This window comes from Gouania willdenowi, chromosome 9 (assembly GCF_900634775.1).
Source record: "Gouania willdenowi chromosome 9, fGouWil2.1, whole genome shotgun sequence".
In the NCBI taxonomy this organism is placed as follows: Eukaryota; Metazoa; Chordata; class Actinopteri; order Blenniiformes; family Gobiesocidae; genus Gouania; species Gouania willdenowi.
Genome location: NC_041052.1, coordinates 7,668,671 through 7,696,584, shown reverse-complemented (window position 1 = coordinate 7,696,584; position 27,914 = coordinate 7,668,671). Strand labels below are relative to the sequence as shown.

The window sequence follows — 27,914 nt, the reverse complement described above, 5'->3', positions numbered from 1 at the left end:
TGCGAAAAAGATAAATTAAAAAAAAAAAAATTCTACATATTGCATTGTTTTTTTTCTGTTTTTTTTGTCAATTTTCTGATTAAAACATGAGGCTCTTTTTTTTTTTCAACAGAATCTAATAAAAGAAACTTTGAAAGAAAGAGAATGAAAACAGCACAGTGTCCCTCAGTCTGGCTACATATGCTTTTCATAGGGGTTCCCGTGTTGTTTTTGTGCACAGTGGTTTATACTGCAGTAAAGTGAAAATAGAGAAGACAGAGACTGCAAACCTGGATTCGGTCATATGGTTTTGCAATGAGAAAAGAGACCAAATTTGACCGTATACTGTAAAACATCTAGTCCTCATCGCCATCGCCTCATTTATTTATTTTTTTGGGGTTAATGTGACTTCTACTTGTTCAAATCTGGGTTTAATGAGGCAGTTGGAGGTGCAGGCAGAATGAAGGACAGTGTGACTCGGTACTAGAGAAATATTCAGGTGTTTTTATGTCACAAGGCATGCATGTTAACATTGAACCCAGAGCGATGCCACCACGAGTGTTTTTTTTTTTTTTTTGGATGAGAAGAGTGTATTACCACTCTGTTTTCAAATATGTTTTCACAAGTATACTTTTTTTTTTTGTTTTGCACCAATTACAATTTATTTTCCTGTGTGACGGTCACAGAAGGTTGATGTGATCAAGTTTTATCATCATTTATTGAGTTATTCTGGCCCCTCCCCCAGGAAGCATTGGAGGGGAGCTGCATTGGCATCAGGTCAGGGGGTCACAAGCGGGAGGAGTACTTGGGGTTTCTTGGCACCTCGGTGAAAGATTTCAACTCATATGGGATCCCTGTGTCCACTTCGATGGGTTTACGGGAGAATAGCAGCCGGATATCGTTGTGCAAGTAGATCTTCCCAGATTTGGAGCTCTGGAATCTGAGAAAGGACCCAAACCCTTGTTAGCAAAACATGATGTGACAGTATTGTGTATGGTAGTATGTGGGAACGTGTCACACTACATGTGGACACTCATTACCAACCATCAAATGCAATAAGATTACTGATTTTACCCATTATTGTATCCAGTTTAAAGACTGGAAACCAAGAAGATATTTTCTACAGGCCAAATTTTTTAAATATAGCTTTTATTATTTATATTATTTGGGTGGTTACAGGAAAAACAACTAAAGACGTATGCTCTTTAAATGTATAAACAGAAGGTATTAAACATGTGACCTTACAAATACACATCTGATTTTAAAGAGGAAATGAGCCTGAAGCTTTACCTGAGATGTATTAGGTAGCAAAGAATCTTCTTTCGATCCGATAGTCCAATCCCTGAAGACGCACCACCTTTTCCCTCCAGCGCCTCCTCCACTGGCATCAGAAAGATGCGGTGGCGCAGGAAGGTTATGTGATTGACGGGCATGTCCCCGAAGTTGTAGGTCACCAGGAACATCTTCACCACAGTTTTGTTGGGATTAAATAAGGTCTGAGAATGAAAATCAAACGCCCAAACCCAGTTAATCAAGAAAACAGAAGCAAAGATGAATCCGTCACATTAAAACAATATCGGTATCATATCGGAAATGAAAAAGTTGTCATCCCTACAAGAGGCATTTATTGCTCAAACATGACATTTTGAGCAGGGATTATCTATAATGCAGTGCTTCCCAAACGTTTTTGGATCGTGATCCATTTTGATCAAGAATTTTTGACGACTCCAAAAACATTTTTTTTTTTTTTTCGAGCTCAGATTATTTTTTTATTACTGCATTTTAGTTTAACTAAATTTATATTTCACACAGTGAAAGAAATACAGTTGTTTCATTAAAAAAAAGAATAATACTTAAAGATATCAAAAAGCTATTATAATTTTTCAGAACTTTCGGGTGGCTCCATTTAAACTCCAGGTGACCCCACATTGGAGATCACAACACTGTTATAATAATTAAAAAACAACATCACGTCTTTAGGTAAGTGGAAATTGTTTATTATCTGACAAACATTTAGTCAGTAATGTTGATGTGATGTGAGTAAGAAAAACAAGTTAAAGTAAGTTAGATTGATAGTGTTTGGCGTAACCAGTGACTTTGTATAAGATAATAGCAGGGACATTATCAAGGCTTATTCATAAACATGCATTTGCCATGTGGTTCAATGTGCTCCAATATACAAGTATAATATAAGTACAATATAAAGGCCCACTACATTTAAAAAAAAAAAAGGCTTCAGAACATGCTCTCTGTAACAGCTGCTAATGCTAGACCCTACATTACATCAGGCAGAGACATAACGTGGTCTTAATAGTTGCAAGAATGCAAAAAAAAAAAACAAACAAAAGAAATTCCTGAGAAGAAATCAATCAACTTACCACTTGAATGGTCCCTGCTTTGGGTATGCTGTATCCTTTCTTTCCAAGAGGCTCGAGGGAAATCACTCCCTATGAGGAAAGTGGAGAACAGTCAACACTATCAGCAACTTCTACAATTACTCTGTTAGATTCCACAAACTTTTATAATAAAATCAGCTTTCTAGAATATTTCAGGACCAAATAAACAAAGCAATGCTAGTATTTCCGTCTTGTGATTACATTCCCTCCATCAAGGAAAAATCTCTTTTTTTGCTCCATTGGACACATTGTTATTACTTATTACAAAAACAACCATGATGAGTCATATTATCTGTACGAGGAGTCAGTTCAAAGAGATTAGAAACAAGAATGCAGACCCTCTTATTTATACATAACAGTTCAGAGTCAACATGAGGGGTGAGACTAAAAAGTGCTTTAACACAAAGAACGTATGTCATAATGCATTTGTATCTCACACACACAGACTGACCAGGAAGGGAGAGGGCGCGCTGTGCTCCGAGATGTCGTAGTACGTAACCTGCACAGGTAAGGTGACATGTTGAGGGCAGTAAGAGCCGCTGGCGCCGATCTCTGCCGTGAAGCCTTCGATCCGGCCGGATGGGGAGAACCGTCCCTTCAGAATGGATTCCTGTGGTTATAAATAAAGATATATATATATATATATTATTTTTAAAGGAAGCTCAATAGCTCCTCTTCAGTTCCACCTGACACTTTTGTACTAGGATGAGTTATTAATAATGGGTTATATGAATGATGATATTAATTATGATTATTAATATTACTTAAAAAGATGCCAGGGTGCCACTCCTTTTTGACAGGAGAAAGGAAAAAGTTTTTAGACTAAACCCATTAATTTGCAACCAGGAAAAAGTGAATTCAAACAGCAATCTACGCCATCATCACAGCCGTAATAAATCAGAGGAATCGAGAATGCAAATTAACCTTTTATTACATAATTCAATCAAACAAACAATGTGCTAAAACAAACATAATGAGATGTATTTCTAAGATGATAAAAGTGGGATTATACGTAGATAAATGAAATTGCTATTCTAAGAAACCAACCACGCTAAATATTTGAATAAAAAGTAAGATACATATTAGAATAAAGAAATTAAAATGAAAAATAATGAGCTCATTTTCACAGCATAATGTTTAAAAACTGCATACCTCAAAGTTACCGAGCAGCGATCTGCTGATGGAGGACGAGCTGGAACGAGTGGAGCGGCTGGTGTCTGTCTGACGACCACTGCGCAGCCGACTGAACACAACCACAAACAAACACACGGAGGCAAATGATGAGTGTTTATGATTACACTAAATCTGTCTGAGCAGATAATCATTTTCCCCAAAGTGGTTGGACTACGAATTTGAAAATAGGAGAATAAAAAGCCTTTTAATGTAGATGCAAAATAAACCTCCTCTCATTACCACCTACTCTCCTCTAACTGAATTTCCTAAGTTTGTCTGAGCGAGTGAAGTGTGGTAATAATCCCCACATTCAGAGTAATTTATAGCTCTTTGGCAGCACTCAGGAAAATGCACAGACAGCCTCTATTTTTCAAGCTCTGAGGAGCATAAATGGACAAATCTGTAAAATGTGTGCAATAATGAATGTAATAAATGCTGGATCTTGCACTAAAATGCACTGTTGTAAAAAAAAATGTTGACACTTTGATAAGCAAAATGAGCTCTCCTTACTGATACAAATGAGTCTAAAATCCATTACTTACTTAAATGAATGAAAAAACAGACATTTCCTAGGGACTGATTCAAAGCAACACTACTGATGATGCGTTCCAAAATTGACATCCCTCACATATCTGAGACATAGCTCCCAAGCCACTCTCAAATGGTAAATCTCACGTTACTCCGATCTTTTGGCACAAATGACAATTTCACATCACGTTCCGTGTTTAATGATTCCACATGTGACACTGCAAAGCCCTTTGTACCATATTAGATCAGTTTCTCTGTATAATGTAGAACAAAGTCTGACAGTTTAGGCAGAAAAAAAGCAAGATTAAGAAAAATCAGCAAAAGCCTATGATTTCAACAACAAGGAAACTAATGAATGCTGTGGTGTGAGTGCCCCCTGCTGGCTGCAGAGGCCTATGCACCCACATAGTCTGCATAGAGCAGGGATGTGAAAGTGGGCCACAGATTTTATGCGGGAATTTTTTTTTTTTTTTTAAACATCATTTGTGCCTTAGTTTTTCCATTCTAGTCCCTACCAAATTGCCACTTCAAAAATTCTTGATTTTGTAACCAATTTTTGTGCAATTTAAAGAAATTTTGTGCAATCGTTTGAAAGAAATTGCAAAATTTCTGGAAAAATTGAGAGTAATTTCCACAATTTGTAATTAAAAATGACTGCATTCAGGCGATATAAACAAAGGAAAACTGCAAGACCCTAAAAATATTACAGAGTATTGTTAAATAGGTGAATTTGAGATATCTACAACTGGATTATTTATCTTTGTCAAATTTACTGTCTCCTGTGGGCCGAAGTGGATGCTCTCAAGGGTCAGATTTGGCCTCCGGGCCTTGAGTTTGACATATGTGGCATAGAGCAAGAAATGTCTCTGATCATAATGTCCACAGCTATAGATTTTTATGACTAAGAATTTCAAGTTGGCACTAAAATTCAGCTTTATTTTATTCTTAATCACATCTTAAAACACAAATCTTATGGATAACCAACCTTTTTAGACGCAGCCCGTTCTTAAGTCGCCGCCCGGATCTCGTGCAGTCTGCAGCAGTCTAGAAAAAGTGACACAATTCATGGTTTTTTAGGATATTCATTGAGCCATCTAAAGAAACTGACATGTAAATGCAGAAACAAATGTGATATGTTAAAGAAGCTATAACTCTCAGAAGACACCTTAGTGTTTGAGTGTTTTTTTTTTTTTTAACACTGCACAAAGCATGCTTGGAGATGTTTTTACTTACTGAACAGGGGCTATCTGATGCTCTGTCATAGGGAACAAGATTCCCCATTTCCAGACTTTTCAAAGTGTAGACAAATCCACTGTCATTACCAGCCAATGTTAGGTTACCTGTTAGCCATTTGCTAGCAGCAAACCCTTTAGTCATAGTCAACTGTCACCAACTGATTCTCAGTGAGAGCTACTCACCCAGGCACTAATTTGTTAGCTTGTCTACTAATCCGTGAACTTTGTCTAACTAATGCAGAACAGTTTGGTGTCTCGATCCCAAGCCAAACCAGAGTTCCTCAGTGTCATACTTTTAATTCTCACTTCACTCACTAATCAAAATGTTTTCTTTTCCTTTGTCCTCTACCTATCTCTTGCTTTACAATTATCCTAAACACTAAACATAATAGTCTCACCTTAAATTAAACCTATGCAACCAACAACATTTTTTCCCAACCCAAAGCACTTTCTAGCCTTTTGACACAAAAAATGACTAATTCACTTCCAGAACAAATTTACAGCGAGGTGTAAGCACATGTGTGTCTCTCTCTGTGTGTGTGTGTGTGTGTGTGTGTGTGTGTGTGTGTGTGTGTGTGTGTGTGTGTGTGTGTGTGTATGAAAGACATAGCAAAAGCACACTGGGAAAACAATGGGCCCGACATCACAATGAGCTTCCTTCTGGAGCTGCTCTGCCTGTTCCCGTGTAGCATGATTATTACAAGCTAGTTGACATTTCATTCTTTTGTCTTTTATTCATCCTCCTAAACACTTTTTGTTTAAATTACACTGCTGTAGAGCTGCACAATTAATCAAATTTTAATTGTGATCACCATTTTGGTTGCCATGATTAAAATAACCTGATCGTCTGCAATATTTAAAATATGGGCTTTGCACTCTGTACTAGTGTATTTATTCAATTAGCCTTTAGTACATTTTTAATTCTTGTTTTATTTTAATGATCTTTTTCAATTATAATTCAATTTTAAAGCTTAATTTTGTACTGTGAACTGTACACATATAGTTTGTTTAAAAGTAGTGCAATAAAACACAAATTTTTCCCTAATATGATAAATTGTCAAATTGTGATTACAATATTGGTAAAAAAATAATGGTGATTATCATTTTGGCCATAATAGAGCAGCCCTACACTGCTGCTTATCTTCTATGTCAGATTTTATTTAACTAAAATGGAACAGATGGAAACTTTGTTTTTCTGAATTATAATAACGTGCTTGTTAGTTTTGCTTCATTAGTTTGTTAAACCATAGATTGATCAAAATGCTGAACAGATGTTTTGTTAATGACTTCAAGGTATTTATTGACAAAAGCAAAGGTATGTGGGCTAACCTTAGCAGAAGGAAGCAGGTGGTTCCAGTAGGGAGCAGCTTTAGAGTCAGTGCTACGACATGAAGCAGGGCCAAGTCCTGGAGCCAGGAGTGACAACCTGCTTCTCTTAGAAGTAGACGGCCCCTCGTCGTCTGAGCAGGACTCCCCGGTGTCGCTCGGGGACAACAACCTCTTTTTGGCCGGCCAGTGGCCTCCTGTAAACAGACGATGGCCGTTTGTGCTGGGAGTTTTCTCACAGGACGTTGGACTCTTTGAGAAAGAGGAGGAGGCAGTCTGGGTAGCGCTTCTCTCGGGCGGGGAGGATTCCAGTCCCACGTCCCATTCTGTGGCTTCTCCTGGTTCTTGCAGCTCTGTGTGGTGTGGTGGGGAGAAAGGGCCTGGAGGACTGGTAGGGCTGGGAGTTTCATATGTGGGCATTTCATACAAGTGTGGACTGGGTTGGCCCCCAGAAGAACCATTGCTGAAGCAGTCATGTCCAGGACTTCCTGTTGAGTGCGTTGGTGTGCGTCCACTATTGAGTGACTCGCTTCTGGCCGAGCCTCCGAGGGAATGGCTCATTTCACAGGGATACCCATGTGGGTCACACATGGGGGGTGATTTTGGTGAGAGAGGGGCAAAGACATCAGGAATGGGCCTGTCATGATTGTGCTGAGCTGGGCGTCGGGAATTATTATTATTATTAGGGGAGAGGGGTGGAGATCTTGGTGACAGTCCTCCCTCTGAGTCTCTGTGCTCCATCTGTATGCACGAATATAAAGGGTTTGGCCCACCTGGACCAACAGCTAACCCCATCCCAACACCTTGAGCTGGGGCTGGCCCACACAACACCCCTCCCTTGAAAATGTCCCTGTCCGAGGGATCCCCCAAGTGGGGACGCTTCGGAGTCAACTGAGGCTCCTCTAAACCCCTTTTAACACCAAAGCGAACTGGTCTCTGTTGGGCTTCGGTGTGAGATTCTGTGGTGGAGGTAGAAAATCCTCCCAATTGGGAGAAAATTGAAAGCTGGTAGACTTTTTGGAGCCTCAACTCCTCCTGGCTATAGTGCTTAGGTGTCCCTGGCATGGCCCCAGGTTCGAGTCCCTGTGTTGGGGACGTGGAAGGGGGAAGGTCCCCCTCCTGTGCTGGAAGGTCCAGTGGAGCCTTTTTGTGGGCTAATTCCACATGAATGTGCCGCATGTTTTCACTGCTGAAGGGATAGAGTCCTAACTAGCTTTTGTGCAAAGAAAAGGTTAGCAGTCCCTCACAAGTGCCCAGAGGAAGAGCAAGGTCTTTCACAAGGATTGGGTGTCCTCTGTTTCCTCCTCCGGTAGTGAAGTCTGTGTGATTAGGGAAGTTCTGCCATACAGCACCTAAATATACGAAATGAGAGACATTTAGACACATTTTTCTCAAGTTGCATTCAAACTGAACCAGAATTTACTTGCAATCAGAGACCCTTTACTCAAAGTCTGTTTCAAAGTCCACACAAGAAGGGCCCATTCACACGGGCCCTAATGAAATCAATTGTCTGATGAGATAAACTGATACCTTTAAAATAGATCATAGAGGGTTATTTGAAAACAACCTTGACAAAATGCAAAATTCTCATTTAATGGGAAACATATCTACTCAGTAACGGAGGGAAAAAAAAAAATCCTCTTTTCGACTGCATTAGCACAATAAAAAAACAGTTTTAAGACAACTCTATTTGAACTTTGTAATGTGATACTATAAATTGACACGGTGCATCAGTCAAAAGCTTGAATGGCTTAATACTTATTATGCACAGGACGATGCACGCAAACAGTTCGTACCTCTGTGCCCTTCCTTGTTGAACACTCCCCGCATATACCAGTTGGGTCTGGCACAACATCTGAAAGCTGTATCTAAAATATCCTACGGAAGGAACCCTTTCATGCCCATGGCAGCTGCCGTGACAGTATGCCAACATCCCAAGACAGGAACACAAAACAGCGAGGGATTCCTGAGGGAGCGGGAATGGGGAAGATGGGCAGGATCTCTAAAACCTGTGGGAAGTAAAGCAAAAAAATATTAAACTACACCCATTGTAAAGATACAGTAGTTTAAGTAAGTGTGCAAGGAAGGGAAGGAAGGACATACAGATTTGAACCTACCAAAGTAGACGTGAGTCAGCGATGCAGCAGCTTCTGGAGGAGAAACAACTCTATACCAGTATTGGTAATTTCCCTGTTGGGGATCCCTCTCTGATTGGCTGATAGCCAGGCACGCCCTCCCTGATCACCTGGGCGTGAGGTGCGGCATAGTTCTGACATCATGGCAGGAACATTCCACCAAAAATGCCTGAAAAGGAACAAATACTTCCATGAGACAAGCAATCAGTGAGTCACTTTCTCGATTTTTGTTGTTTGATGCAGAAGATATTTGCATGGACCGACTTCTTATTGTTGGATTGTTGTCGTAAAGAAAACAACTATTCAAATGAACTATAAGTGCTGATTAAGTGCACTAGACCTGCACTTTACTGGAAGTAATGCTCAATCGTAGAGCGGTGACTCCCGGAGCTAACTCGCAATAATGGTAGTGCAACGGCAAAAGAAACAGGCTGTTTCCCAACCCACTTGGACCAGGATTTGGGAATGTGGGGTGAGATGAGGGAACTTGCTGTGAGCCATTACTGTGGCAACCAGTAGCCCCAGGATAACAGCTCTTTTGTGCCTATCTACAAAGAGGAAGAAAGACAGACAGAGCTGGAGAGAGAAAACGAGAGGAGGAGGAGGGTGGAGGTGGGGGCAATCAGCAAAGATGCTCCTCTTGAATTAATTAATCAATGAATATTAATGCCGCAAAATGGCTTTTCTCTAGCACATCTCCACATTACAGTAGTACTGTGTAATACATACTAGGCAGCTTGGTTTTGTGCCCCAAGAACTATTCAACACATGGTCAGGCAGAGGACATGATCTAATTTCCCTCCCCCTAATTGGAAGACTACCAACTCTATCACAGGAGACAAATATTTCTGGCAACCTAAAGGAAATATTAAAGTTCAACTAAACTACTTTTTTCTACTGAAAACAGATGTATTTATGTATGAACTAGTGTTGTCGATTGACTCTTGACATTTTAGTCAAAGTGTTTTTTACAGATGGAATTTAGCATTAGGAGTGTGACGATATCTCGATACCGCGATATATCGCAACATTTATTTGCACGATCGATTACCGATATGCTCACGCTAAGTATCAATTTTTTTTGTAAATTTTTTTTTTTTTTAAAACCTTTTCTGCTTTTTCACTCATATGTGCAGGTAGGTCTTCACAGAAATGTTGTCACTATTTGTTGAAGGAACCAATATATTGTTTATTGGAATATTGCACTATAATGGTGTCACTGGTAAGAAAGACCCTATTTATTGCTTACAGAAAACAACAATGGAGACACTTATTTACAGAAATGTTGCATTAAAATAGTGTCACTCTTCATGACACTTTTTCAATTTATTGTCTTTCAGAGATATAAAATGAAAATTTAATTCTTTCACTTAATTTTTCTTGTCATAGATAATCGTATCGTGAGGTACCCAGAGGTTCCCACCCCTGTTTAGCATAGTGCTAAATCTGGTGCGTCCATCTTTTTAATGCAACTGCACATTGTATTTATTTCAAATATAAATTTGCCGTATTTGTTCATAAAAATGTAAGAGTGTGTGTGACTGCCCTCTATGGGATGAAACCCCGCAATTACAATTTAATTTTGCCATTGGCTAAGAAAGGTGGTTTATAATGTTTTGGTGGCTTCTTACATCACGGACCACCACTGTTAGCCCCACCCCTCCTATAAAAACTACCAATCTGTGGACTCTGCAATCTCTGGCAAGTAGGTTGGATTGAGAGATATTCCAATAGAGGGGTATAGTATGGTGAGTACTGAGTAGCTAGTTAGCATAACAGATTGTTCTCTGCAGATTTTATAGTATAGACTGTGCATGATTTACCCGCTAAACCTGGGGCTTAGTTACTCTTTTAAGAGATGGAGGCTGGAAACGATGAGGAAAAACTAAACATTTCGAATAAGACCAAAAACCTTGAAGAAAGTGTGACTAGAAGAGAAGTATGTTGCACTCCAAGAGTCACGGCTGACCTGTAGTGTTCATTGCTTTTAAGAAAGATACAAAGGTTTCATGTTCTCTCAGTTAAGATGCACAAAATGGAGACGTCAGCTAATAAAAACATTTTCTCCATAGCCCTGCTTAGTAAAGTGGTTTCTATGAGAAAAAAAATCCCAAAAATACTCAAAGCTGTTCTGTACTGAAAAGGAAGAAGGAAACTGATCTCATTTGAACCATTAAAAAAAGAAGCAAAGGTGTGTGACAAAACCTCTGCATTCATACAAAATCACAACAGTCCACACTAGACCTCATTGGGTCACAAAGACTGACAGGAGGTCAAAGACCACTTGTCTTTAGGTCACATGACCCATTCCTCATCGAGATGCACAAGGGTGTTGATTTCATCAGAAGAAAGAAGTGGCATAAAAGTGTAAAAGCAAATACACTGCTCTGAAGCGACTGAACAGACCACTGTTCTTAGATTTAGGCAAAAACATAGTAAACATAAAACGCATGTAGTTCCATGTGGACTCCAAAAAGTTGCATGTGTGAGAGAAAAAAAGCACACTTTGACACACAAACGTCTACAGAAACAAGTCAACGCCTGTGCTGCTTCTGGCTCTGACCTATACAAACAGGTCCTTAGTTCGATCTATGGAGGTGTTCTGGTGCCGAGTTGACAGCCAGTATCCATCCTCAGAAAGAATCCTGCAGTTTGCCCTTTGTATAGTCGGCACTGCAGCTGAAGGTCTCACACGAGTGCAGACACGACAGATGCACAAAGTGGATTACGTTCAGATAAACAATATTTTTTCTCTATTGTTTAAAAAAAAAAAAAAAAAATCTCGCCTTTGAAAAAGTAACAGTAAAAAAAATAAAGACACTCAGGAACACAACCAAAACAAAACAAAAAAATACAGATTTTAAACGTTTAAGGAAAGATAATCCTTTAAGACTGAATATCTTGGTGGAATACAGCTGGTTCATTCACAGCTGTGTGTATTTAAACCATGACAACTACTGTATCAGTATGTTCGCCTATTTCCGCTGACTGCCTGCGTTGTGTTTAGATTTAATCAAAAATAGCTTGAAAATCTTGTCATATTACTACCTTTAAGTAAAGTCTTTAAGGACCTTGTATAAGCCAAGCTAGGCCCTAAAAATTAAGACCTCACCATATCCAACTCAACTTTAAGGGAAGTACTATTCTCCATCCAAAACCAGACTTTTTTCACAAAGAGAAATTTGATTTATGAGCCCAGAGAAAATGTCTCTAGTGCTCTGGAAAACAGTAGTGATGGGACGAATGCCAATGCTTTGGTGGTTTTCCCTTGCACAAGGAGGTGTAGACCTGTGGCAATTGAAGTAAATTTTAATTTCTCCTGATAGTTTATTAACACTTTTTGCAATTTTGCATTTGTGGTTCTCAAAAATTATAAAATCTTTTTTAGGGCCAGATTGGACCCTCATCCCTCGAGCAGGTTTGTATAACTGCACAAGCTGCATCACAGACCTAGTTGATCTGGAACGCAACACAAAAGAATGTGCCATCAAACCATGCTGGCTTATTAGCAATTCAATAGCTAACAGGGCATTTGTAGCACGACAACACCCTGTTAGGGATGTAAAAGTTTCAATCTTTGACTTTGTCATTTTAAATTAGCCTCTTTAGCAACATTTGCAGCTCCCTTTGCCCTTCCATGTCCTCATTCCAGCCAAGTTAGCAGCCTCCCAAAGGCACTCGACGATCTCAGGTTTTAACAGGTTTCCACCCGAGCTCCTCCTGGTGCCTGTACCGTGCCTGGAGGCTGATAAAGCCATGCAAGCGGACATGAACACAAAAAGTTGCTCTGCAAATGACCACATGAGGGCTAGTGCACAAATGCATGCGGCATCAGCTGATTGAATGACTTTTTTCCCCAGAAAAGTACAGCTATAGAAATCAGGAAGTGTTCACGGTAAAAGTTATCCCGATTGGATCCAATAACCCTTGGAGCTACAGGGTGTCAGTCCATTAGCGGCTGGGAAGCAGGGGGGGGGGGGGGGGGGGGGGGTAATGGCAGTCTAAACTAAGCTGGCTCAGTGACATAGTTGCTGAGAATGCTGTTTGACACAGGGTCTCTTTCTGGCTGCACTGCGTCTCTCTTGTCTGTGCGTTGGCCTGCTTATCTGTCTAACCATTTTAGGAAACAGTGAGTCATCTGAGGCCAGCTGACAACATGACGCTGATCAACAGGAGCAACGTTAGCACACACTGTTTGATAGTTGTCACACTCACCCTCCGAGTAAGACAAAGTTTACGTCGATCCCTCTTTAGTCAGAGGATTGTATGGATGATGGCTGCCTTCTCTCCTCCACTGTTTCTCTCTACATTGGCTCTCTCCACACCCTCAACTTGTTGCCTCTCCCTGCTTCCTTCCTCCTGAATAGGTAGCGTTGAGAGAACAGAGTTCAGCTGGGCTGCGTCCCCTTTGCTTGTTGTTTCAGGGTGTCCACCCTACCCTACACTCGAACAATCTCTTCGCTTCTCTTCCCGTCTTGCTCTCCACCCTCTTGTCATGCACAAATCAAAAGCTCATCAACAAACTCTGCCCCCATTAGTCTCGCTCCTTCCCTCCCTCTCTCTCTCTGCCTTTCCCCTTCCCCCTTCTTTGAGCACCTCCAAAGTATTTTGGACACAAAAGACCCTTCATATGCTATAGTTCTCCCTCTCCTTCCATTCCTCCGCTTTCACAGCCTCTCCTCACTTCATCCATCCACTCTCCGCTCAGGCCCCCCCTTTCTGAAGCGTTCTCTTCTGCTCTCGCTCTGTCTGTTGGCATGTATGTGTGTTGGTTTCCTCTCAGCTGATAGAGCTAGGCGTGCTTTGCTCGCTCAGCAGTGAACAGAACGAAAATGTGTGTGTGTGTGTGAGTGAATGGTGCCGACTGATTGGCTGGAGGAAAAGGGGGCTCAGCAGGAGTGGTTGGAGCTCTGACTGCTTTGAGGAAGCACCGAGGACTTTAAAGCCCGCCCACCTGCTCTTACTTGTCCTGTTTACCAGAGCTTTAGAAAATTGTGCCGTCCTCAAACTGCTCTCAACTCACATCCAAAATGTACTCAGACTTTGAACAAGATCAATTCTTCGGTGCTTTTTACCCTCTTCTTTTTTTCAGTGTGTCGCCTTCTCACACACACAAACACATACACGCACACACACACACAACCACACAGAGAGGCAGTCTGTGTAGCATTAACCCTCTTATTATCCTTGGGGTCAATTTCACCCTATTCAATGTTTATCATTCAAAAAATAATAAGTAAATTTTTTTGCTTCATATTTCATGACTTTTCCTAATTTGATGGGTACAATTGATTAGACATAAAATTATCATGACGATATTTTTTCAATGTGCTGGACACGGATTGCATCCATTGGTGTTCCTCTGGGGTCAATTTGACCCCAAGCTGTTTTAGATGGAAAAAATTCTCTCTGTGTGTGACCTTACATCCCCACACCTACAGGTGCATAGTTGATACTATTTTGTGTGTGTGTGTGTGTGTGTGTGTGTGTGTGTGTGTGTGTGTGTGTGTGTGTGTGTGTGTGTGTGTGTGTGTGTGTGTGTGTGTCCTAATTTCAACAAACTCAACAAAAACTTGGTCAACAATAAAAAAAAAATAAATAAAAAAAAAAAACATTTTATGGAAGCAAATATCCTTGGGGTCAGATTGTGTTCATAATATTTAAGGATAATAAAGGGTTAAATGTACACAAGCACAAAGGCAGAGGGCTTTAATGTGGCGGGCATCAGATAAAGAGGGAAGAGGTTTATCAGCAAAGCAGCAGAGGCAGTTCCCCAGCTAGAAGTATTTTGGTTTCTGTGAGCTAATAAGGAGTAGCATGTTGACATCGCAAGGAACTATTTCAGATTCAGAACAGTGTGGGTCAAGTACACACAGCTTGACACTCATGTAAGTAGTTGGCGTCTCACCCCAGCTGTTACACAGTTACACAAAGCCTAAAGTCAAAGCTGTCAAAAACACATATTTAGCACATTTTTAGCACAACTTGGGCTTCCTGTCAGAGCGTCACACATGCATACCTGTCTGCTTGGGGTGTTTTCTCATACAGGGTCTCGGAGTAGTTATCAGCTGTGTGCTGGTTGAGACATGTGAGATAACATGGCTGGCAGCTCCCCCGTCTTTTTATGTTTCAGTCACTGTTATCTTGTGACTCTGATGTTTATCGCCTGCTCGATTTTCAACTATTAGTTGATCCAACAAATTCTGTGGCTATTTATGATTCACAGAATTCTGTATACATTCTGTATACATGTCAAACTCAAGGCCCACCAGATCATCTAGTCGGGTTCGCAGGAAAATTTTGTTCCAAGTAGAAATTACTGCAAAAACAGGACTTTTTGTAAATTACCATACCAAATATGTTGTAGATAAAATATGATGGGGTTTTAAAAGCTGGGAAATTCCCCCAATTTATCCCAAAGAATTCTGGCAAATTTCTAGAAAATTAGTTGCAAAGAATTTATACGCATTAGACATTCTGGATTTTGTGCTTTTTTACTTCACAAAAACGTGGATTTTTCTCCACGTCCGGCCCACTTGAGGTCAAACTAGGTCATATGTGGCCCTTGAACTAAAATGAGTTTGATACCCCTGCTTTATGAAGAACAAATGTCATGATGCATTCGGCTTTATTCAAATCTAATATGTATATAAATCAACCATAAACATACTCATCATGAGAAACTTGCAGACAGAAGCAGTAAGCATCACAAGAACCTTGTTTTACAGGTATGTGAGAAGAGCGTTTGAGAGCAGAAAGCAGGCTTGAAAAACAAGACATATCTTTGCCTACATACCTCCAAATATAGAGCTGTGGAAATAGAGCGGTGGAAGGAGGAACTGAGAATGACAGTTTAACAAGCTGCCAGGATGATATGGAAATTAAGCAAAGCTCCTGTTGTTCAAAATGCTCTGCCGATACTTCTCACAAAAATATCCAAGCCATGGCAGGCAAGTAGCCCTGTATTGGAGTTCAAATATGCATGCAAAAGAAAACACACATAATACAACTCTGTCCCTTTAAAAGCTAGCATTTTCCTTCCATAAAAGGGAAGAAGAGGTGTGTCCCTCTCTATGAAAACCCTCCTCATTCAAGAGCTGTGTGTGTGCGTGCAGCTGAGGAGAATTGCATTGAAACGCACACAAGCACATGCTGCTGCATTCTTTCACACACTCACATGGATGCAGTCTTGACTGGGGCACATGGAGGTGTTTGTTTTGATATCTGTATGACAACGAAAGGGTACGATTCTTAGCCACGATGTGTCAACACAGCCTCACCCATATCTGTTTTTTTTTTTTTAGGCCTCTCAAAGTGACACCAGCTGTGTTTTCTGAATGTTGGGTGTGGAGGAGGAAGGATTTTTCACTCATCAGCACCAAAACAGTCATAGCATTTAGTTTGAAAAGTCAAGGGCTTGGATTCAGGAGCTCACTGCACCGATCTAAACAAACAACTTGAGAAAAGTAATTTATTTTGATTTTTAGTTCTAGGGGTGGGATGGGGGTGTTGGGACTTTAAAGACTGTTAAGAAGGAAATGGCTGAATTTGCTTTACACACATTAAATAGGTGATAAATGTATTCCTTAAAACATGTAAAAATCCATTCAACCATTTATAATTTAATATGTGGAGCTCGGCTTCACAAACTGTTTCAAATTTCTGTGTGTTCAGGATTTAATGGACGGGTAAGAAATCATAGCCGCATTACCTAACGGAGCCATCATTAGCATAAACCCAACCCTGCTGCTGAAGCACACCAAACTTCCGCATCCTCCAGCGTGCGCAATTCGGCCCCTAGCTGAAAACAAACCACATATTCAGACTCGGGGAGGATAAAATATGTCCTTTGGTGCCACATTTTGCATAAAATGAGCACTTTTTTTGCACCGCGATTGTGTGTTTTGTCTCTAGTGGGCGTAGTTCTGACTCTACCAGGGAGAAATGCACATATTCGCAGACATGTTTTGCTGACACCTCGTTTGCCTATGAATGCAATACAGAAAAAGGCAAATGTTGGATGTTAAACTTAATGTGTAAACGGTAGTTGGATTAGATGGTAACACTTTACTTTAAGTTTTATACATAACGCTGACATTACGCTGTCATTATTATGACATGGCACTGGTCATTAGCATTAATTAGGTGTCATGAAGGCTGTTAATAAAAGTCATTCGTTACTCTAACCCTAACCCTACCTAACCCGACTAGATCCCTCCACCTAACCAAAAAAATACCAACATAGCTCCAAAGGTGTCATAATTTAGCAAAAGGTCATAATATGGCAAATGACAGCCTTCATGACACCTTATTCATGCTAATGACAGATAATGACAGCGTTAGGCTCACGTATAAAACTTCAAGTACAGTGTTACTGATTAGTTTTGTCAGAACGTCATTATTTCGGTTTGAGATCAGGCGTTGACGTTATGAAGGTTTATGCAGAGGCTCCAACTTTTTGTTACCTGGCTGCTCAGTAAGGTTAATCTCTCAAAGCAAATACATTTATTTTAATTTGGACATGGACCATTGCATCCCATAGTCTGACAGGTTGTGACTTGACCACGTGTACCATCTGTTTATTATTATTTCTAAAAGGTGTAGAATGCAATGTTGGAAGCAAGCAAGATTTGAGCTAGCTCTAAGGTCCAGCCCCTCCTCCCCCTTCCGTATGCTCCCGTCAGGGCTCCATCCATATTCTGAATACATAATGTATTGACTACTCTCAGGATGGAAGGACCATTGCACCCAGTATAACAAAAAGTGTTTGTGAACACCACATAAAGACAATATGCAGAGTTTTTCCTGTTCTATCTCACTTCAGATCAGACTGGACCCTATACATAGCCTCAGAGCTGAAATTACTTTGACACTCTTAACTCTTTGTGCCCTGCGCATTCCACTGTTCTTCTGTTATTGGGATTTCAAAATAAAACCACACATGGTTGCAATTTCAGCTAGAATGCAGTATATGACTTCCCCCACATCAAAACGCAAGGATTCCCCACCGAGTATGGCTTCAGTGTATTTATATTTCTGATGTACAAAAATACTATTGAGTGTGGATCTCTCTCCTTCTATGTTTGACCAGCTGTGTGATGGCAAAAAAAAGCTCAGCAAACTGAGTAGACGACACTCAAGTGTAAGAATTTAACTTTAGTGCTGCAGTGCATTGTGTGCATAAAAAAGGTCTTACATAATATATTAAAATACTTAGTAGAATAAGGCATATTAATATTTGCTACAACTCTAAATTGATTTAAATAAAGCACCATTTTTATGAGGCTGGTTGTCATTTTCTTTTTTCAGTTACATCTGAAAAGGACAAAGTTTCAGGATAATCCTTGTATACTGAGGCTCTATCATCACATTTTGGATGTTTCACCAAATCAATCATTCATTACATGGCCAGTGCTCCACTAATTATATGTACAATTTGTCTAAGCTCTTTATAATTTTAGATTTCACCCCATAACAGTTATTAGTTTCCTCCTCAACCTTTTTTTTTTTTTATACATAAATCTCAGTTTAAAAGGTTTAACACAATCCCATTTACTTCAACTTTGACCATGGGGCAGAATAAAATAGTAGAGAGGAGCTATATTAAGCAGTGATTCATACACTTGGGAGTGCTGCAGGAAGACAAAATGCAGAGATGGGGAGGAATATGGCACCCAGAGTCTTGGTGACAAGCCCGGCCAGCTCTGAGGATGGAATGTTCCAAACAAATATGTTGCCTATTCAAGGAGAACAGACTATACTGCATGTCTGTTACTCTATGTACCTCCAGGCATTTCTCTTTTCATGCTGCATATATTACAATTATTTCTCACTCTCTTCAGCTAAGGCACTACATCTTTTTCACAAGCTCTCCTTTAATTTACATTTCCTCATTCCGCTTTGTTCAGGTTAAACCAATCTTTTTATTCATGTGTTTGGAGTTTCGCTCAGCATGGTGATGATTTAGTGCTGATCTGACAGTAGTCACTGAAGGTGTATTCTGGAAAATGACATTATTAAGGAAATGGCTCTTTGCTGTCTTGCTTGATATGTAATAGGTTGGTGGTAGAGTGGGTTGTCCAATAACTGAAGGGTTGGAGGTTCGAGTCCCGCTGTATCCAAGTCTGTAGCTGCATTTCCATTTCCTTTCGGAAATGCGCAAAATGTCAATAGTGCAATAAAAACTGGTAATGGAAACACCTGAATTTCGAAAAACACTCAAATATCTCAAACAAGATTTTACGCTTTCATGAGTAGGTATTTCAGGCGCTTTGATATTGAAATGTGTCGCAAAAGTGCTATGGAGACACTTTTTCCACAAATAAACGTCACAGGACGTGACGTACATGGTCAGGACCACTGCTCTCCGAGAAAACATTATTTGGCAAAATACTCTAATGGAAACCCAGCTATTGACTGTGTCCTTGGGCAAGGCACTTTACCCACATTTCCTCGAATGAATGGGTATGAATTGTACACGCATGTTGGTGGTGGTCAGAAGGGCCGAAATGCAAAATGGCAGCCACGCTTCTGTCAGTATACCCCAGGGCAGCTATGGCTACAATGTAGCTTACCACCACCTGTATGATTGGTGTGAATGAATAATGGTTTCTGTGAAGCACTTTTAGTCTCCTTGAAGCACTATAGAAATCCAATCATTTCTATTATTATTTATTACTTTCCGTGATCGTGGGGAAAAAAACCGAATTCATGTTCTGAAACAAAAAAAAGCAATCTCACCAGTTTCTTTTTGTTTGGCATGGCACGGAAATGCCCCACATGCATGATTTAGGACAATATCACGCATTTAAATGCTATTTTTCAGCGGAAAACAGGTGACTGAATGTCTATAGAAACATATGACACAATCTCTTTCAAAATCTGAAGCGTGTTATGGTTCGACTGCAACAGAATTGGGGAAATCTTGAAACAGAAAACTAAATAATTAAAGTAAGTAAAATTAAGTAAATCAGTGATTATCCAATCAATGGCTGATCATTCTCATCAGGCGTGGCAAGTAAAAATCTACATTTGTATTGAGAAAAAAGAAAAAGTGGCAGTATTTCTTATTTGTAGTATCGATGAACATCAGTTACTTCGGCCTCCCTATTGACTGGTAGAATAAACCTCTCCACATTAATAGGTCAGAGTAGTACTACAAGCAAAATACAACACAGTAATTTGCTGTTGGATGGTTTTGCCAAATTCTTTCCAATGAGTCATGAGAACACTGCTGTAAATTATTTAATTACCCTGCCTCATGCTTACTAAAGGTAAAAAAATTGAATATCACAATCGTATTTAGAGCTCATTCACATGTCTGTGTGATGGACCAGAGCGAAACACTTTCTCAATAGTCTTCACAGCAAATGATCAATTCAATTCAACAGCATAAATGATGCCGGATAATGAAGCGTCTCATCCACAAACCTCTTGGAGGTATTTCAGAATGAAGAACACAAAGAGGTCTGACAAGGGTTAATCCCCGAGGTCAATCCCACAAACACACATCCATTCGCCTCTTACGATCTATACAAGGACTTAACGTCCTGCATCTGACCCAAACCCTAGTGTAAACTATTGCAACACTAAATTAAACATACAGTCGAGATAGAGAATGACCAAACAAGCAATGAACGTGTGTGTGTGTGTGTGTGTGTGTGTGTGTGTGTGTGTGTGTGTGTGTGTGTGTGTGTGTGTGTGTGTGTGTGTGTGTGTGTGTCATGAAGACACAAATTAAAAAAGGACTCTTCTGCTTGGGAAAAAAAGAAAGACTTGTTTGGCTCTAATGCGACCATGGCTCAGGTGGTAGTGGGTCGTCTTCTGATCGAGAGGTTGGGAGTTCGATCCCAGTACCTGACTATGTGTCGAAGTGTCCTTGGGCAAGACACTGAACCCTAAGTTCAATCAATCAATCAATCAATCTTTATTTGTATAGCGCCAAATCATAACCAATGGTATCTCAAGGCACTTTACAGTAGAGCAGTCTTAAGGACGGACTCTTCATTTTATGGATACACACATATGCATATATACGTATATACACATACATATGTATCCCACACCCAACATGAATTCATCATGGCGGCAAGGAAAACCTTCTGTTAAGCAGCAGGAACCTTGTGTGGATCCCATTCCTATGATGAACAGCCATCCACGTTATGCTGTGTTGGGTGTGTGCAGAGGAGAGGGTGGAGACAGAGCCGCTGAGACTCTGTAGCTCCACACTAAGGATCCCACGGACCTTAGTTGCTCCCAATGGTCGACTAGCGCCTTGCATGGCAGTCCTGTCCCACTGGTGTGTGAATGTGAGAGTGATTGGGTGAATGAGCTGATATGTAAAGCACTTTGAGACTGCTTCAGTGTGGGGATAAAGCGCTATATAAAATCAAGTCCATTTACCATTTACCATTTAATGGAATCTATAAAACTACTCCCTTACTCACTCACACTGTGGTGGCAATTTTTTTTTACAACTGAAATCCCAAAAAATCTTGCATTTTTATATTGATAGAAAAGGATGTGTCCACTTGACAGTCATTGAAACAAGATAAATAGCCAGAAAAAAACAGACTTCCATCCGCTCTTCCAGGTATCCAAAATGCAGATATCAATGCAAAAAAAAAAAAAAAAAAAAAAACCAAACTTCATTTATATTCTGGTTCACTAACTAAAAGTCATTACTTGCGTTTTGTTAATCCTAAAGACTACCGTCCATCTTTCTGAGGGGAAGTCAATTTATGTGACAAATGAAGCATACAAAGACGCAGGCTTGTCATTGAAACCCTATGAAATGGAGAGGTGTGGCAAACAATACAGAAAGTAGAATTTTAGATGAAAGATGGAAGGGTCCGGTGGTGAGGGAGGGGGTGAAATAAATTGCACATATTAATAAACAAGAGGGGGAAGATTGAGTAGAATAGCAAGGAGGAAATCTCGGCGAGGTACACAAGTCTGGTTCATTGTGATTTCTTTGATGTCCGACAACTTCCCTCAAGTAAATCTAATATATAATGGATAAAATAGCATCAATGGAATTATTAAAAAAAGAAAATATGAATAGGTATCAGAGGACTTTCAGCAATCTTATTCTTGCATCTTGGTTCAGTTGATGGTTCCTCTCAGCATAACTCCCCAAAGTATTCAATCGAGTAGTGCCTGTGAAAATCTACCCTCAGTGAACAATAAGAAAAGGGTGCCCCAGAACAGATGGTGTGGCCCCACTAAACCCTAGCCCAGCCTCAGGGTTGGTATGAGTTTAGATTACAATACACAACAGAATGAGAAGTAAGCAGTGTCAGTTTCTTGAGCATGTTTCAGAAAACTCTGCTTTGACCTACATTTTCCAAAATGTCTAATTAAAACTTAAACCCAAATCCAGTCATTTCTGTTAAGTCGTGTCTAACAAACCAACTACCACTAGCCTACATGTGATAATAATGCATGTATTCATCCAAGTTACAAACAAAACCAAACATTTCACACCAAATCAGATCCAGAAGATTCTTCTTCTTCTTCTTCTTCATTGTCAACTGAGTCGAGATGAGTAAAGCAATAACCTGGTGTTCCCACTATTCTACCAATGACACGTATACATGTGCATGTACAAGCAGTGCTAGCAAAGTTTGTTCAAGCCAGAGATAAAAGTGGATCTAACCGTGCTTTACTTGTCAGGGTGTAATGTCAAACCACACTGATTTATTCAGCAGGTGGCCTCGAGGTTTGGCCATTCTTCCCTTCTTCCTCTCTGAACTGCTGTTGTCAGCTTGGTTACAGTAAAGATGAAATATACAATATCCTCACTGTCACTTTGTGCCAGTGTGTTATGGGTATTTTTAAGGAATACATTTCCATGAAGAAGTGCTTTTAACTTCCATGAACAATTGAAACAACAAGAAGTTTTTCCTATTAAATATCAAGTATCTGATGACTCATGAAACACCTTTTTTCCATTCCTTTCAACAGTTTCTATCACTCGTAATAGCAAATAATCAATTAGTACACTACTTTAAAGCATCTTTAAAGTGGCAATCAGCTCAAAGTATGACCAACCTGTTTAATTTGACAGAGGAATAAGAATTGGTACTCACAAGAGGTCTAACCAAACAGCTTTTGCATCCGTGAAAGTCATTAAAATAGAGATAAACCTCTGTTAAATATTTTATGATAAATCACCCAAGACTCCAACCCTCCATGATTCGGATAGCTTTTCCTGGCTTGAGTAATAATGAGTGAGAATTACCAAGCACAAATAGACAGGAAATACAGAAGTGTTCCTGTTTGTCAATAAGAATTGGCAGATAGTCTTATTATAGATACAGACTGTTAATTCAATCACCTGACCTTTACAGCTAAATATAAAACCACAATATTTGTGATCATTTATTTGTATGCGTTTAATTTTATTTGAAAAAGAACAATTCTAAAGAGTACCGGGTTATCTGAATTGGACAAATGAGGTATGAAAAAGTCAATGGTATATAGATCAGGGTTGGGGTCATTTATAATTGTAATCGCAAAATTGATAATTATTTACATTTATGGCATAATAATTGCAAATGAAAAATGATGTTGCTTTTGTAATCATAATTAAATTGTAATTGGTACGAAGATTCTATTAAAATTGTCAATTATGATTTAACGCAAAACTGGGAACCATGTTACAGTTCTATGTACAGTTCTACACATATTTTGCTTACCAATTATTAAAATGCGTTTCATATCCAGCTTTCCTACATTTTACCATTTAAAAAAAAAATTTAAATCGAGGGGTATTTTAGTTTTTAGTGTATTTTGCAGCTGATTAAGGACCCGTTATCATAAAATATGCTAACAGAAAGCTAACACAAGAGGAAGGCTAACTTTTATTAGGGAATTTATTTCATGCTCAGTAATTGTGATTAATTGTAATTGAACTTTTGTAATTGAAAACATAATTGTAATTGACTTTCTGAGGATAAAAATATAATTATAATTTATTGTAATTGGAAAAATGCTGGTAACTGTAATTGTACGTGGGTAATTGAAAACGTAATTGTACCTGAATAATGTAATTGACCCCAACCCCGATATAGATATTAAGCCCCAGTGCATACGTTGTTCTGCAGCAATCCTTTGAATTAAAGACACAATTGATTTTTTTTCTATCAAAAAGATCAAGGAAAACAACATTTTAATCAAAGACATCCTGGTCCATGTGGGTGACTTGGCACCATTTTGCAAGCTGCTTTTTAAACAAGTGTAGAAGCATGCAGATTCACTGTCATTGATGTGCCAGCACATCTACTGTACTGTACTACTATCTTTCATGTTTAAATTGCTCTGCAATCAGGAGAGGTAATTTTGTTCTCATAATAATAGTAACATGTGCTGGCACATACAGTTACTAATACACATGGCGGGATCAATATAGTGCCTATGAGCAGTGTTGAGTACAGAGACCTAACCTACATAATCATCTGTAATCTCTGACATCAAATCCTGCAGAGAGCCATTGGAGAGCTTACATCAAGCCTTCATCAAATTGAGGCCTTTCAAAGCCACCCCCACTTCATACAACACACACTAATCAAGTGCCAGGTACGGATGAGAATCCCTACTCCAGATCACACAAAGTGGGACGACATGTGGCAGTGGAGGTGTATTCATTTGCCTTAAAAATAGGCTTGTCACAAATGAGCAGATGAAGTAGAAATTATTATAATTATGAATTGCAGATACGGTAAGAGAAGCCAACTTTAGCTTTTTTTCAGGCTGGACTACCGGACTCAAAACACCACTCACTTTGTTGTTGTTCGTCTTCTGGTAGTGTGCACTTGTTAAAATCGCTTCTCCTCTGTTATTCATGAACGGATCGGGCTGAAATCAACACTCGGAGCTCGATTTAAGTAAAATAAAAGAAAGTCCATTTCTCATTTATTGCGAGTCAAATATTACGACGGTTGATGATACCGAATCATTGACACATACCATTCTACTACTCCTCCATTAGTTCTCGTTAGATCGGTATGCAGTTTGGTATGAATATGACGAAATGCTCTGAGTCCTTTTTTTTCTAAACTGGAGCCCGGGGGCCCACCCCTTGTTTCTGGTAATTTCCAAATTAATGGGAACATAGTCGTGTGATATATGGTTTCAAAGGTAATTCAACGTAGATTCTGATTATGCCTTGCACAATTCGATTAGGGGGCCACCCCCTTTTTTTTGGCAATTTCCATTAAAGTAATTTTCTCAATTATTTGTCAGTCAAATATTGCGACAGTTGGTGGTACCGAATCATTGATACATACCAATACATGAATGGGGCCCATTACGTGGGCACGGGGGCCCCATTCTTCAAATGACAAATCCTCTGTTAATACTCATTGAACTGGGCTGTAATTTGACATGGATATTCTATGAGCAGATGTCAAGAGCCTCTCAGAGACCTTTTTGAAGGGGTGGGGGGGGGATATGTTTCAAAATACTATTTTGTATGTATATACTATATACAATGTAGGGCTGGGCTATATATCGAGATTCAAGATATATATCACCTATATATTTTTTATAGCTTATTTTGTATTAAAATACTTGTTTTAGGAGTCGCTGCTTTTGCATCTACTCAGAACAGCATGAAAAGCTCAGTTAGATAGTTTACTGACTCAGTGCATGTTAACCCAGACTTTCCCCTAAACAAGCCACACTACAGAACTCACTCACACAGCTGTCCCATATAGAAGAAAAAGCCAAAAATGGCACATATAGTGCCACTGGTTGTTAATAAATGTGCCTTTGTAGTGTTTTGCATCAGCAAATTTAACCCAGAAGTTTTTTTTAATTAAAAATTTCGTTATTCATAGCGTATATTTCCATTTTGAGAAAAACATATTGAGATATGAGTTTTGGTCCATATCGTCCAGCCCTAATATAATGTGTGCACAGGTTGTGTGTAATATGGGTATCTTTAATCTATATAACCACCATTGGGTATAGGTTTTGTATAGCGCCCGTGTCTAAAGAGAGTATACACAAAAGTTATTTCTATCCAACTTTAGGTTTAATACTTACGTATTAATACCTTTTAATTAATGATAACACTGTTTATTACACTTTTTTTTAAACCAAACTCCTCAGCCACTTTCTATTAGAAAAGAAAAGCTATTTCTGAGCAGCTCAGTCTCTCCTTCCATCCCTTTAGCTGTGAATGCTCTGAATCAGTATTTCATGTGTGTGGATCTAAAGCCAGACCTGCTATGCTGCTGAACAGTTAAGGGCCTCTCTTTCCAGGTTGGTTACAGAAAAGCCTTATGACGTCACACTCAGCTGAGGACAAAGCCCACTGCTTTCTCCCAGACTCACACAGAGAGATGGTGGGGGTCAGAGCATTCAATGCATGAACAAGCACGAGAGAAGTGGAAAAAAGAAGATGATTCAAAGATGGATGCTGCAGTGTGAATGAATACATATAGATGATGTGCACTGTGCAATGCAGGTATTTGCATACATGTGAGACAGCTGGTGGATTCCCACTTGGACATGTGCTGTAAGGGGTGGGGGTGGGGGGTGCAGTAGGAGACAAGATCCACGTGTGCTTTATGTGTGTCAATGTCATCCTCAACACAATAGGGTGTCAGTGCACTGCAGATGAACATGGTAACAGAGTAATTATAACATACTCTGAATGTGAAATCCATACATGGCAGTGGGTGTCCATGATGCAATGCAACTAGTCCCACATCCAATCTATGAGAACAATACCATCCCTAGCCATCCTCTCTACAGTGATCATCAGCACACTCCACCCACTGAGCTACAATGACATGAATCCACACACACACACACACACACACACACACACACACACACACACACACACACACACACACACACACACACACACACACACACACACACACACACACACACACACACACAGGGGGCTGTTTGACCCCTCCTTCCTTCATAGCACACATAATATGCACCATCCCAGGAGGACAGTTATGAGGGAAATGCACTTGAATAACTGTAAAATATGTGCCTTGGCGATTGATTATGGCATTCTAATCTCCGATCACTTTGTCTTCCATCAGTGCAGACATGAGGGAAGCAGACAAAGCAAAGGGAACGCCCCCTGTACACCCTGCAAGCTGCTGTCAGCTCCATAGCTGGATCAGCATGGATTTTTTTTTTTACGTTTCATCAGCCACAGACAGTCATTATTGGGAAATAACAAGTCTACAAGTGTAAAACGTAATGATGCACCCATATTTTTAAGAGGAAAAATTAAATATGTCGAAGATACTATCAACTAGACAAAGGTTGTCAGTATAGCAGATGTGATTACAAAAGACGACCATGCTTACCTGGAAAATAAAGATGCTCGTTGTGAAGTAAAGCACAGAGAGAGGTGACGCGTCCCTTCCGTTTACTGGTTTGGCCTTTACCTTATCGCTGCTGCGTTAACAGTTTCTAGCTACATAAAGTCGTTGTTTGTTAAAAATCACACCAGGACACTTTCAGCTCAGTTCTTCCTCTCTGTCGTGTCTCCAATCTCGCTCGAAGGTTGACTGGACACCGTCCTTTCCTTTCTTTGACTCTCTCTCTTTCTTTTTTTTTTCTCGCAGCTGTTTTCGTTGTTCCAACCTTCGCCTCAAATTCCTCCTCTGTCGCTTTAAGTGCCAGCATTTCCGGGGTTTGCTGGTACATGTAAAAAAAAAGGCGGGGCTACGCTTCCAGCTGAGCTCCTGTCATTTACCCGATTGGTCGGCTTCCTTTCACGTAGCCAATCAACGTTTAGAACGGACGTCCCTGTAGAAGCATGCAGATTTATTCAACGATTCGCCACTCTTATTGGCTAATAGATTAGCCTTGGCTCCTCCCAGTACACGTGTATTTTGTCCCCTCCCAGGCTTCAGTGAAGGATGGCTTTTGTGCTGTAGCTTATGACATTCACCACATCTATTCACATTGTACAAGAAATCCACTGAAATGTGAAGGAAAAACTTCCCAATAATGAAAATAAAACACACCATTAAACTGATTTAGGATTTTTGACATTTGTATTTTTTTGTTTTCAGCATCTTTTTAAATGTTTTCTTACTGAGTTCCCCATAGCCATGTTGTCAGATCTAATAATAGCTCATCTGCATCTTCTATCTCTC

General features: G+C 39.8%; 1 protein-coding gene across 3 annotated transcripts; it reads right to left on the bottom strand.

Annotated features, from left to right (window-relative positions):
* Window positions 1–107: 107 nt before the first annotated feature.
* Window positions 108–27,440, bottom strand: atosb (atos homolog b). 3 transcript variants are annotated; one of them, XM_028457757.1, is made up of 10 exons: window positions 27,117–27,440; window positions 8,741–8,941; window positions 8,434–8,646; window positions 6,641–7,989; window positions 5,062–5,120; window positions 3,528–3,618; window positions 2,827–2,985; window positions 2,358–2,426; window positions 1,270–1,475; window positions 108–919 (listed from the first exon to the last, which is right to left on the bottom strand). In XM_028457757.1, exons 4-10 carry the CDS (start codon window positions 7,814–7,816, stop codon window positions 766–768), a joined length of 1,914 nt encoding a protein of 637 aa, XP_028313558.1. In that variant the 5' UTR covers window positions 7,817–7,989; window positions 8,434–8,646; window positions 8,741–8,941; window positions 27,117–27,440; the 3' UTR covers window positions 108–765. The 3 variants fall into 3 exon arrangements, with proteins under 3 accessions (XP_028313558.1, XP_028313556.1, XP_028313557.1); XM_028457755.1 differs by having other exon boundaries at window positions 8,755–8,941; XM_028457756.1 differs by lacking the exon at window positions 27,117–27,440 and adding an exon at window positions 12,988–13,985 and having other exon boundaries at window positions 8,755–8,941.
* Between the last annotated feature and the right edge of the window lie 474 nt (window positions 27,441–27,914).